The 14,123-nt window shown below is 35.8% G+C and overlaps 1 protein-coding gene across 4 annotated transcripts in view; it reads right to left on the bottom strand.

The window, feature by feature from the left end:
* Positions 1 to 6,090: 6,090 nt before the first annotated feature.
* Positions 6,091 to 14,123, bottom strand: part of SPIRE1 (spire type actin nucleation factor 1) — a 58,242-nt gene continuing 50,209 nt past the window's right edge. For all 4 annotated transcript variants that reach the window (XM_070747501.1, XM_070747503.1, XM_070747502.1 and 1 more), the window contains 5 exons: positions 13,049 to 13,186; positions 11,018 to 11,088; positions 10,136 to 10,163; positions 9,695 to 9,828; positions 6,091 to 6,962 (listed from right to left, as the gene is read on the bottom strand). In XM_070747501.1, coding sequence (XP_070603602.1) covers positions 6,704 to 6,962; positions 9,695 to 9,828; positions 10,136 to 10,163; positions 11,018 to 11,088; positions 13,049 to 13,186 — 630 coding nt within the window. In that variant the 3' untranslated portion in view covers positions 6,091 to 6,703. The remainder of the gene's footprint in view (positions 6,963 to 9,694; positions 9,829 to 10,135; positions 10,164 to 11,017; positions 11,089 to 13,048; positions 13,187 to 14,123) is intronic.

Below are 14,123 nucleotides of genomic sequence, written 5' to 3'. Positions count from 1 at the left end.
GCAAATATCACTAAACTAAAGAATAGTTAGGAGTGCATATTCATTAATTTTGTGTGAGCCACGTATGAAGCACTTAAACCAATGGGGAGTACATAAAATGGTGCTTATATTTAAAACAGTAATAAAAGGAAAACAAAACTATTATCTTGGGTTTTTCCCTAAAAGCTAGAAACCCTACAATCAGACCAACAAGGATAATTCTTATTTCCCTTGAGTTTTATCCTATCCAGGCCAATCCACTCAGAAATATAATTTATAAAAATGGTCCTAGAGATTATAACATTTTAAAATGTTATTTTTGTATATGTGCATAGAATAGATACTTGCATTCAGGTGATGAGACAACAAAAACATGACAACTTTTTTATGAGTTTAATAATCCATAAACTACAGGTCAATATTATGTAATGAAAACAAGCAGAAAAAAATTATTGCCTTTTTCATTTACAAATCATCCATCAGGGTAGCTAGCATGGTAACATAATGTAGATTAAACAATTTACAGTTGTGCTTCCTTTTCAAATCATTGTCAGGTAGCATTGCAGGTTCAGGAACACAGTAAAGAAAATTAAAGAAGTGTGCAATTTTTTTCCCTGTAAGCATCCTAACTTTTGGTGACCTGTACTGTTTTGTTTTATTTAAACAAACAACTATGTAGAAGATAGGAAAAAAGTTTTTAAAAAAAAGGTTTTGACTTGTTTTCCTAAACATAATAATAATCCTTCATACATTTGATTTTCATTTGTTCCTGTTTTTATCATATTATGATTTTCTTCCACCTTTGGCCTAGATAAATTTCCAGTTGAGCACAGCCCACTCAGAAAGCAAAATTTAAAACATAGAAGAAAGTCAATGAAGAAAAAAAGGACAATAATTTCCCTACAAATACAGGCCTACAAAGCTTTTTTTGCAATATCTTCATTTATGAAGTGCAAAAATAAAAGCTTTCAGTCAGGAACAAAATCTAAAATGTGAATGTCATTATCTTTATTTGAATATAGTTTTCTCTGTACAAGCAAAGAGTTATTGTTCTTGACAGCCAGCAGCAGCTTCCAATGAAGGGTCCTTGCTGGTGAAAAGCTGAGTACCTAATTTCTATAGCAGTTCTCTGTGTCATCTTATTAAAGGTTTAGGAGTTCCCCTGTCTTCCAGATCAGATTTTGGGAAGTGGACACTGGCAAAAAGAATTGTGCTGTCTATATGTGGCTTTTCCCTATGGGTTCAGCCAAATCAAGGACATCTGTATCCAATCCACAGTTGTTAAACTGACCTTGTATTTTAATTATTTCTCATATCATCATGCATTTAAAAAAATGTAGTTCTATACATGCCAATGGGCTTTAAAGCTTAGTGCAGATCACAGCATTGTAATAAAAAGTCGAATGCTAGAATATCTTAAAGAGTTCCTGTGTTTCGCTTGTGAATAGCATTAAACAGCAGAAAAACGTTTGCTAGATGTCCCTTCCTAGTGAGTCATATGATAGGATTCTGACCCACCCAAAAGTTCATCTCACCCGAAAGTTCATCTAATTCTCTTATTGGTGGAAAGTATGGTGGCTGCCAGATCTAAGTTTAGTGATTTTTTTTTTTTAAGTTCCCCACTTTTGGCAAGAATGGATGTTGGAGGCAGGAAAGGGAAATCATATAAACATAGGAATGCAAATAACAGAAATATGTAACTTGCAAATAGTTTTTAGCGAGTTCATTTATCTTTGACACACATCATATGATGATCAGATGTGCTTTCAGAATCAGTACAGTAATCCAAGTCTTCTATTTGATTCTTCCCTCCTGAGGTGTACTTTTAAAAGCATGCAGTCATGGAACATTTGGCTTGTGGAAGAACAGCTTTGTCATATTCTGAAACCAATTAGGCACAGGACATTCGTGCAAAGCATTAAAAAACAATCACTTCACAAAGTGGACCAGGACAAGTTAAATACCCTCCTGCATTGACACTGCCATGTTCTCTGTAAAGCTCAGGACAAATATTTTGAAAAGTTTTCCTTATGCAGAGACACACTGGGAAAACCTTCAAAGCAGCCAAACTGCTGGAAGAGTCTGCTTTGGCAAAGGATTAACTTGGATTTAAAGTACAAAACAATTTGAGGTAGAGAAGAGAGCCTCAGTTTAATAAAATTCCTGTCAGATGACAATGTCTCCTATGAATGGGTATGTTTTTTAATTTATGGAACCCTACACTGGAGCTGATTCTGAATTACTAAGTATATGTTTATATGCAATTACAGAGGGATCATTTATAAATAGATTTAATCCCAGCTGTAAAGAAAAAGGGAAAAGGGAAATAATAGATTTTAATTTATACAATTTCTTCTTCAGACGACTTTTCCCTCACAGAAATAAGCTATTTGAATAAGTTCTGACATTTATATTGTGACTGTAAGCATAATGCGGGTGGTCACAGATCAGAAGAATGGGAAGTATTACAATTGTCTTAATTTTTTATGAAGTTTGGGGGTAAACAATTATTTTTAGAACAAATTGGTAAAATGTTGTGCTTACATCTATATACGACTGCAGAACACAGATAGACCTCAACTTATAACCATTCATTTTAGGACTATTCAAAGGCACTGAAAAAAGTGATTTACACTTTTGACTGCCGCAGCACTCCCTGGTCAAAATAAAATCCAGACACTTGTATTTTAATAATGATTGCAATGTCCTGGGATCTCATGATCACCATTTGCAACCTACCCCACTGGCTTCCAACAAGGAAAGTCAATGGGGGGAAACTGGATTTGCTTAACAGCTGCATGATTCCCTTAACTGCAATGGTTCATTTAACAATGGTGGCAAAAAAGATTGTAAAATTGGGCATTTAACTGGCTTCGCAATGGAAATGCCAATTCCAATTGTGGTAGTTAAGTCGAGGATTTCCTATATTTCACCTGTGCAGCCCAATACCAAATCTTTAATTCATTCATTTCATTAGTACATCAAATATATATAGGCAACAACCCAACTGTTGTCCTAAAAATTTCAGGTTAATCTCACGTACCAGAATTTTGTAAATACTTTACTAGGAAATAAATGGATATATTTAAATAATACTTAATTTTTTGTGTTCTCCTTGGCCTCACATAAAAAAATGTGAAAACTATGGAAAATATTTGCCAATAAAGAGGGTTTAAGAAAATCCTGTAGTATTTTATTAAATGTTATTAATAAATAGTTATTAAACTATTCTAGCCTACATTTCAAAAAATGGTTTCTGTAGAAAAAAATAACCTATTTTTGTTTCGTTATGAGAACTAGGTGATACAGCTAGAAGATCGGCTGTATAGGAAGTGAATGTACAATAGCGAAAGATACTGGGTAACTCAGGGTTATAAGGACTACTGGCTTGATGATAGAACAAATACTTTGCTTCAGTACTGTTCCTACCCGGTACGGGTCACACTGTGCACCGATAGTAAAATGGGAGATGCGCGTACAGCTTTGGGTTGCCAGCATCCATGTGCATGCGTCCCAGCAAGATTTTGCTTCTGAAAATCTTGCAAGGGAACACACGCACGTGAGAGATTTTGGCAATTTTTGCTTCCACGCAGGCGTGGAAGAAAAAAAAATTGGTATAATATTGCGCAAGTGGGCATCCTCTTGCAAGAGTTTGTTTCCTGCGCATGCACAGAAGCAAAATCTCACAGGGACACGCCAGCAACCTGAAGCTGCACGCCCAGCGCACTGGTAGCGGCAGTAAGTAGCAACCGCCGCCTGCTTTGCTTTCTTGATATATGTCGGTGTAGATTTTAAGTTAAAGAGTAAAGAACCTAAGATAAATTATTTGCTGATTAACAGAAATGATTAACATATAGTTTTGAATAAATTTCAAATATCTATGATCTTGTAGGATCCTCAAATCTTTCAAGATTTCTTGCATTATGCATGAGATTTTAGCTATTTAATTTTCTAAAATTATGCCTAATATATTTAATATTTATTTGGGATATTGCATAATCATGCCTCTTTCCTGAAAAGATTCCTGACTTATTTTTATTGTTACTTTTTTATATAGTTAGTTATCACAAGATGTTTGTCATCTACAATTCGTTGTGATAGTTTCTATGGGGGCCCAATATTCATCCCCAAATACAGTGGTACCTCTACTTAAGAACGCCTCTACTTAAGAACTTTTCTAAATAAGAACCGGATGTTCAAGATTTTTTTGCCTCTTCTTAAGAACCATTTTCTATTTAAGAACACGAGCCTGAAAAAATTTCCCAGGAAGGCCTGGCCAATTTTCTGTTATTCCCCCTTTAATCCCAGCCATCTCAGGCTTTTCTGGGCTGCCAGAGGAGCCTTTTGATGGCGCTTAAGGAGGCTTTGGCAGTCCAGAGCGAAATAAGCATTTTCCTTTCTCTGGATGCTTGGAGAGGGAATAAACCTCTGCCAGTGCCCAGAGAAAAGAAACGCTCCCTTCGCTCTGGCCAGCGACTGACCTCCTTCTCTTCTTCATCCTCCTTCTCTCACCCAAATTCCTAGCTTCTATTTCTTTCCTAATAGGTTTGCACGCATTATTTGCTTTGATTTCTATGGGAAAAAATTCTTCTACTTACAAACTTTTCTACTTAAGAACCTGGTCATGGAACTAATTAAGTTCTTAAGTAGAGGTGCCACTGTAGATGAATTCTTCATCCTTGGATATTAAATTTAATATTCATAATTTCAATTAGGTAATGTAACTGTAAACAGTTTGGGGTATTCAAGGAATAATCAATACAAATACTCAAGGATTAAGATGACAGAATAGATTTAGATAGTATATTTCATAAATATCTGGTTGGTAAGTGATATAAGAAATGTTTGCTATTTTGGAAGTGAACTGAGGTGTCACTCATTCCCTTTACAATAAAAAAATGCAACCTTTTTCCATCATACCATTTGTTTTGGACTATAAGATGCACCAAATTTCAAAGAAGTAAGTAAGAAAAAAAAGTTTTTGTCCTCCCCGGTCCCCAGGAGCACTCTGCAAACACCCCAAACACCTCTGTGTGCCCCATTTTTTTGCAAAAATGGGTCTGTTTTTCACAAAAATGGGGGCATTTTTGCCATCCCCCATGAGCACTCTGCAGGCCTCCCAAGCCCTCTGTTTTGCAAAAATGGACCCGCTTTTCACCCCTTTTTGTTAAAAACGGTCATGCATTACAGAGGGTTTGGGAAGATTGCAAAATGCTCCTGGAGGCTGGGGGAAGGCAAAAATGCTTTTTTTTGTGTGTGCAAAAAATGGCCCTTTTTTGCCTGTTTTTTCACAAACACAGGGATGTTTTTGCCTTCCCCCAGCCCCCAGGAGCACTCTGCAGGCCTCCCAAACCCTCTGCCCACCCCATTGTTGCGGAAAATAGGCCCATTTTTTGCAAAAATGGAAAGTGGGGGTAGGGCTTCGGGAGGCCAAAAATGGCTGTGTTTGGTGCATAAGACGCACCGTTTCCACCCTCATTTAGGTTGGAGAAAGGTGCATCTTGTATTCCGAAAAATATGGTATATTGTATTTTTATTTTAAACATAAGTTAGGTCATTAAAATATAGCAGAGTAATTCCACAGATGATCTGCAAACGGTTTAAATGGGCTGCTATATATATAAAAATAACCCAATCACATACTAAGTGTCAGTATTATTTTTAAAAATCTGACTATAAAACAGTACAAAAATGTTATGTTCATAGTATTTTTAACTTGAAAACATCAGTGTTTCTCCAACCTTTTGAAGACAAGGAAATGAAAACATTTCTTAATCGGTGAAACATTGACCCAAATTTTTCAAGGAAAAAAAGTCTTTACAGACAAGATATTTACCCCTGTAAAAATGGGGTTAATAATAGACATGCTCCCATATTCTTAATTACAGCAGTACTTACGTACTGCTCTATAAAACAAATATACATATTTATCTTAACTTTCTCTGGATAATAATCCAGAGAACCCTAGTTTACAAAAGTTCATTCATATTAAAAACTAAACTTATATTGCATTCTGCCTCTATAAAGGGTTTTGTTCTGTTTATTTATAAAAGCTACAGGTAACACTGTCACTAACACTCAGCGTACATTCCAAATAGGAGAAAAAAAATATTATTTTGAACATACTAATTTTATTATAGCATAGCAGAAGCTGCAGGAAAATAATTACCCATTCAGGTATTTTATACTAAGACTGAGATGGTATGGATTGATCAACCATTTTCAGCGTATTAGCAAATCATTCTTAATCTTGTGCTATAAGATATCAAGTTCTGTACAATAGGGGACTAGGTACATCAAATTAACAAAATATGATTAATATTTAATTGGTAGCAAATGCCAATATGGTTTACAAATGTACTAACACCATAATCTATTTTTTCTTTAGATCTATCTACATATATATATACATACATACATAGTCATTCATCTTAAAAATAACTAAGGGATAAATAGGAAAAACACAAATGAAGACTTCCTTTGTACACTGAACATATACAAGTAGACAACAATCTAGTATAGTTGCTTTCCTCCAATAAGCTTATTTGCTGGCCTGGTAGGTAAGACAATTTCTGATTGTTTTTATAAATTATATAGAGCAGGGAAACCAATAAGCTAATGAAAATGTAAATGATCAAATAGAATAAAGAAAAGAATGATACTCTGGTTTTGATGAGTTTTCTCAGGATCGCTTGAAAAGTAAATAAAGAGAAAGGCACAAGACTCAGATTTCATTGATAGTCCTCTCAGAAGGACAGTATTCTGAAGTGCCTGGAGATGACATGTAGAATGACTGTGTTTTCCTTTTTAATCTGGCTCGTTTGTTAGCCAGAGAGAGGCTGCGGCGGCTTGAATTAATGATTTCCGAAATGAACTTCTTGCAGTCCACGCACACTTCCATGGTGCTCCAGTCCTCCATGAGTTCTTTTGGAAAAAATGGTTCTTCATTTGACTTATCTACAGACTTTGACTTGGAGGACAACCTAAAAATAAAGGAACAATTCTGATCTTATTAGTACCATCCATTTTTCCAATTGTTCTAAAGAATTTCAGAAGCCATTTCAAGATTTTCCAGTTCTTAACATTTGGAGTAAAGAGAAAGAAGAAACTAAATAAATCACCTGAATTTCTTATGATCATTTTATTAATTTGCTTGTTTCTGTTTTTGAGGCACTGTTGACTCCTGGCAACTGCTTGGACAAGTTCTTGCAGTTTTCTTGGCACAGTTTTTTGGAAGTTTGTTACACTCAGTCACCAGGACTGAGAGTGACTGGTTCAAGGTCACCCAACAACACAAAAATAACCAGTTTTATATAATCAGAACATTTAATCCCCAGGGGAAAAAATGCTTGTAAGAAAAGAAAGTTAACACATGAATTATAAAAGAAGGCAAGAAGGGCTAAGGCAGTGATGACGAACCTTTTTTCCCTTGGGTGCTAAAAGCACATGCCACACCCATCATTCAATGCTCCCCCACGCACTCCATCTCCTTGCGCATGGGTGCCTGACACTCCCCCATGCTGTCCTATCCCTGCATATGCGTGCATGACTCCCGTGCTCCCCCACTTCCTGACTTTCAGTGGGCCTGGTAGGTCCATTTTTTGCCCTCCCCATGCTCCAAAGGCTTCCCTGGACAATGGGGAGAGTAAAAACACCCTCCCCCGTCCCCCCCACAGGCCCGCCGAAGGCTGAATATGCCCTTCCAGAGCCTCTACACGAGCCAAAAATCAGTTGGATAGCGCACACATGCGCGCTGGAGCTGAATTAGGGCAATGGCACATGTGCCAGCCTATATAGTTCTGCATGCCAAAGGTTCGCCATCATGGCGCTAAGGTATTTCAGTAAATATATTCAAGAAAGGAAAAATGAAAATTTAATGAAAATAGGACACACTGCAGCTGTGGAATATAAATTAAACAATTTATATCTTGTTATGCTACTAGCTATTACAATTTACCAGATACATTTAGAGTTTAAAAAATTATTGTGGATAAAAATACACAGTATTTTATCCACTGTAATTGGCTTCGACCTTCCTTATAGGTGAGTGTGATGTAGCTGTGAGAATCTCAGGTTAAATGAAGAGTGTAATCTTTTGTATTTCTTTCAGCCAGTATTAAATGTAATTTCACATTGTAGTAAAATGAAAGAAAATATAATTTCCCTGCAGAGCATGGGATAAAAATACACAGTATTTTATCCCATGCTGTGTAGGGAAAGTAAGAGATAAATTTACACTCAATGCAATGAGCTCATGGCATCTAGGAAGCAACCGTGTTCCAAGACCAAGATGGCTGAAGTAGTTATGCTTGGATACCCACAGCATGTGTAGACAAATTATTCTGGGATGTGGCAGCATTAGCCCCACATCCCAAAAAATCCTCTTGCTACCTGAGAGACTGAGGGAAGGAGGACCTCATTTCAAGAATAAGGCAGATATTCCCACTGAAGAGAATAATCCTTGGTGAGAGACCCATTTCCTTACTAAGAAGACTCCTATAAATGCCAGACAGATGGTTTCTGATAAACATGCGGTATGACAGAGGAAGGAATATTAGATGTAACCAAAATATAAAAGCTTGTTGGTAGCTCATAAACAGCATGATGTCCAGATGACAAGAAGCAATTCAAAATATTCCAACATACTCTGTCTTAATGAACTCATTAATGAAGTTTGGAAACTCCTGCATTTTCCAAAATTGTGTATTTATTTCTTATAAGTTTTTCTGAGTTTGCACAGGTAGGTGAGCTTGACATATAGATCACATCATGACTTGCCTATTTGGTTCAGACGCAAAAAAAATCATCCAACGGACAAACTAGAAGTTCGGAAAAGCTCATTTCCGGTTTGCCATTGTGCTGTCTTTTTGCACTCTGGAGCTTCAGAAAGTTTCCCTGAACCCTCCAGACTGCAAAAAAACCAGCACAATGGCAACCAGAAGTCCATTTTCCTGAATTTCCAGTTTGCCCGTTCGGGCATTTTTTTCACCTACCAGGCTTCATTAACGCCTGTGCGCATGCGTGGGGGGCAGCGTGGCAGGATGCACATCCGCGGGGAGGGAGGGAAGCACACCCACACCCACCCCTTTTGGAATGCGAACCAAAAAAGGTTTGCCATCCCTGGCCTAGGAGTTTGTTAAAATATTATTGAATTTACGATAGGGAAAACATTTAGATCATAACTTCTTGAATTCTTTCTTAGCCTTTAGAAATAGCCATACTCTGGGTCGTGTGACTAGGCAGGAGATAGGAATGGGGGTTGGGGGCTTAGAATTGAAGTGTTAGGAACATTTCAAGCGACTGGCCAATTGCCTCTTTCAAATTGAGAGGAGAAATTCCAAGGTCTGAATTTATCTAGAATTTATTTATTTATTAATTCGACTTTTATGCCGCCCAATCCCGAAGGACTCAGGGCGGCTTACAACAGTGATAAAAATACAATAAAATAGATACAAAGATAAAAGAAGTCGAACATTTCTAAACTAAAACGAAACCCCATAAAGATAAAAAACAGTCACCGTTATCTTTCTCTATAGTCTCTGATTAAATCCAGCCATTTTGAACTCTGTATTTCTAGCTTCTTCTCCAATTTTATTTGTAGTTAGTTACATTAATATCCATTAATTTAGAAAGAAGAAAGATGAAAAAGAAGGGGGAAAAAAGAATCTGTCTGTCTCTCCCCCCCCCCCCCAAATTAATTATAAGCATAACTTACCTTGGAATGCCCTTCAGTGACCTATGACTGATGGGAGTTTTATCAGGTCTCATAAAGCTTTCTCCTTTCTGTAAAGCAGAAGGTCCCAAGGAAAAAATTGGAAGAGTGGAATATGGCTTTGATGGAAGGCGCATCTGTCATAAAAGGGGAATAATGGTGAGATATAATTGCCCTAAGATTGCAAATACCCTATTTTAATATATTCCCAACAATATTGTATTGACTTTATGAATCTTAGTAAAATGCTATGCTAACAAATCTTTCAATTATATTGTAAGCATAATATTCCAACAGCAAGTGCAGACATATTCACATCTCGTCATTAAAGTTCATTGCATGACATTTGACCACTGTATAAAAACTAACAGATAAAAATGAAATATCTAAACAAATGGAAATAGTTTAATAAAACAGATTTTAGATTGTTGTTTTTAAACTTACCTTTTTACAGCATTGTGAACATACAGGCCTACAACATAAAAAAAGATTGCCTCTCTTAGTTCAAAGTAAAATTGTCTCTGGGTTCTATATTACATTTTTCTTTTAAAAATATTTTAAGAGTTACATACTATTTCTGAAATTCACTGTTTATTTTATTTTTCAGCATGAATAAAAAATTCAGGAGACTGGAACTGGATACAGAAGCTTGGGTGCCTTTTCTAGATCGATTCCCAGCTTCCCACGTGGGCTATTAGTTCTCCTGTTATAACTTAGTCTGCTTCACTAAGATGATTTAACTTGTAGAAACTTTTTAGAAATAGAGGAGAAACTTCAAAAGCCAAAATGAGCATTTTTCAAACAGTATGCTCAGAGATTTTGGGTAATATTTCACAATCTAAAACAGAAATGGAACGACAAAATTTTTCTGCAATTCTCATCCCCTAAGAAAATTTAGAAACTGGACAAATATTTAACTTGAAATTACAGCAGAATGCAAATTATAAATGTTATGAAAAATTCAGAGTGTTGTTTTTCAGAGCAATATAACAATAGAATAAATGCATGCAGTTTGTATACAGGCTTACACGACAAAGCCTGTTAATCTATTTTTTGAGTAAAGATGTCTCTTGCTATTTACTCATTTTATATTAGCTGGCATGAACATGATACACAATAATTAGCATTGTTAGCTGCAAAGGTTTCCAATGTATATCTCTAAAGGTGTAAACCTTTAATCTGTTCAAATTCTTCTTTACTCTCCAAAAATTATCCTTTCTCCTTCTTTTCATATGCAAAACCAATAACAACAAATTCTTTAAAAATGGTTTAATAAGTACTTCATTTCTATCATTCATCAATTTTTAATGACAGCCCTGTGCTTACCTTTTACAAAACTGACAAGTATAGGACCAAGTGAAGAAAGAAAATCTTCTTGTGCGACAACAAAAACAGAGCTACAAAAATTGGGAATAATATAGACTATTAATGTCTATAAACAAATTTCAGCAAAAATACTTTGCATAATCAAGTAGTTATACACTTAATTGAATCACTTTAATTACATTTATTAAAATAAGTAGCTTTTCTCACTCTTTATAAAATATTCATCAAAATGTTTTTATAATCCTTTACTAACTCTTCTATATTAAGCATTTTGACAGCATAATACAAAAGCATGCTGACAAAGAAGAACTACCATTGAGCTCAAGAACTGGATTCAAACCTATGCTGGCAGAATTCTAGTAGTGTTTGAGAAGGTGAAGATGGTGATTTATGTACTGATTTTTGTTCCTTTCCGCTGTGAATCTTGGCCAATGCTTTATATATAATGCCACTCCAGAAGGTCGAATGATAATTGGAACAAGATATGGGGTCATTCTGTGTGAAGTGGACCAGTGGTCCCCACCTTACCATCTCAGATTTTGATGAAATCTTAATGGTTCCCAAGCCGTAGTAAAACATCAGCGCTTGGACAACAGTATAAATTACCAAAAAATCCAGCTAAAATTATCAGTGAAAAATTCTTGTCTCTGCAGTACTGATGTTTTACTATGGCTTGGGAACCTAGGCAAAGACACCCAAAAGAGGCTTGGGAACCTCGTGTAAGATGCCCACCTTCGGGCTTGGGAACCTGTGCCAAGTGCCCCACCAGTGGCTGGACATACCTGGCTGTTGGGCGTGACCTCTTGGCGATGAGCCACCATGGAGCAACACATGTTTAAAGCACTAATTGACTTATACTGCCATTAGAAACATCAATGGGCCTGTTTCCTTTATTATGCAACAATACTGACAAAAATCCCACTTTTTCAGACCCTTATTTGAAACCTGGCCTCACCCTTCCATTTCCTAATAAACATTCATGGTTTTTAATATTTTTGAACACAGTCTTATGATATCTTCTGTTCTTTATTTTTTTTTAAATGCTACTTGTTGAAAAAAGAATCCCTTTTACTGTACTTGTATCAAGGGTGCAGTGCAGAAATCACAGGGTGCCCCCAAACAGTTGAGGAGATTGTTTCAATTCTTATATGAAGAGACACCAAAATGAAAACAATATATTCTTAAAGAAGAGAATCTGCTCTTTATAATGGTTCTAAATTGAAGAGGATTGAAGCTGTCCCACAGGATCAAACAGGGGATCAAAGATAGCCAAAATTTGGCAAAAACCTGTTAAGTACCAACTATGAACGCTTATATTTTTTCAGCAACCTAAAGGAAAGTGCTGCAAATTGGAAGTCTTCGTTGCAGCTGTGTACTTAGTACACCTGCCAAAAATCAACCTGAAAGTCCAAGTAGTTTTGAAACTACAACAGCCTGAAGATTGCTGTAAATTCATTTTTCAGGAATCTTTTTGCAAAGTTTGAGCTTGAACCATGGAAAAAGTAAGAGGACTTTGCCAGTTTATAAAGCCTTACAAAGTGTGTAGGTTCTCCAAATATCTCCAACATACTACTGAAACCGCCACGTTTACAGCTTCTAGAAGTTGGCCCAAAATGTCATTTTTGCCAACTCAGCATTTTGCAAACTTTATTTGAGGTCTCCTAGAACTCCCAATTTTTAGTTTTTTGAACTAAAATTTCACACAGCATAGTTTTATAACGTAAAGAAACTATGTGCCAAATTTCATCAAAATCTGAGATGGTAAGGTGGGGATGATCTTTAAAATTGGTCCATTTTACACGGAATGGCTCTATGATAAAATCTGCAAAAATCACTGTTGTGCCCCCTACTGAACATTTGTTAAAAGGCACTCTTCTATTTTCAGAAGAATAAATCTCAATTTACAAATCTAATCTTTTCCTTTTGCACAAATAATTGAACCCACCTCTGCAAATTTTAACTTCCTGTGTATAATTTCTTTTACATATGCCTCTGTCCATATCTGTGGAAAATCAACATAATTAGCTGTACCTTTCCCTTCTTTAGAGCAGTATAGATATCTTTGTATTGTTGATACTTCTCTAGTTCTGCCTTTACCAGCACTTGACGGATGTGCATTACTTCTTCCACTGTGAGAGCCAGGCATTCCACTGGGTAGCAAAACTCCTCCTAAAAGGGGGAAAAAAAGTTTTTCAACTGTCTTTCTCAGAACATTTCCCAACTATCCATGTAAAAGCCAGCCACCTGGTTAGTAATTTTAAAAGAAATTGATTTTACCATCAATATCAGAGAACATTTATATGAGCACTGGCATCAAAATAGCAAAGACTTCAGATATGCAGGCTAAAGAGGTTGGTCCTGAAAAAGCCTTTGATGATTATTAAGCCAATCATTATGATGGTGTCTTTGATATCGTAAGATGCCTAGAGAAGAAGAAGCTTAGAGAAGATGCCCAAAGAAACACTTAGTAATCCAATCCAGAAGAAATTTTCTATTCTGTGGTATTTTTAAATTTACAGTAAAATTATATGTCTTATTTTCTTTATAGAATAATAAAAAAAATAAAGTTGCAAATTTGTACACCTTATACTCCTCTTAGCATGAATATCAATCAATTACAATTTGTTATAAGAAGTAAGTAGATAATAGATCTTTTTTTAAACAGTAAAATAGATCTTTTTTTAAACAGTAAAACACCGTAACAGGTTAATATTGAGTTGAGTGAATCACCAGAATTGTTAATACCACGGAATAAAAATGCACATCCCACATTCACCTCTTTCATAGATTCTTGCCACAGATTTTGTTGAAAGACAGAATTCTTTTCCTATCTAAATTATTTGTTATGATTTGTTATTTGGTTTCTAAGTTATATAAAATGATGTGCTAATCTTATTTTACTCTGTGAAAGAGACTACAAGATTGGGAACAAGAGGAAAATAAATAACCAGTAGTCCGCAGATGAATTAGGACATTCATTCATAAGCAATCTATGTTGCTTATAGTTCTTAGGTACAAATTCATATTATAAATGCAGCATGATGCTGCAAAATCCAACTAATTAGACCAACAGATATGATGCTATTTTCAGTAGCTTATAATTCTG

This window comes from Erythrolamprus reginae, chromosome 3 (genome assembly GCF_031021105.1).
Source record: "Erythrolamprus reginae isolate rEryReg1 chromosome 3, rEryReg1.hap1, whole genome shotgun sequence".
Taxonomy (NCBI): domain Eukaryota; kingdom Metazoa; phylum Chordata; class Lepidosauria; order Squamata; family Dipsadidae; genus Erythrolamprus; species Erythrolamprus reginae.
Note: the sequence above shows the minus strand (reverse complement) of the source record. Positions and strands in the feature narration are given on the sequence as shown.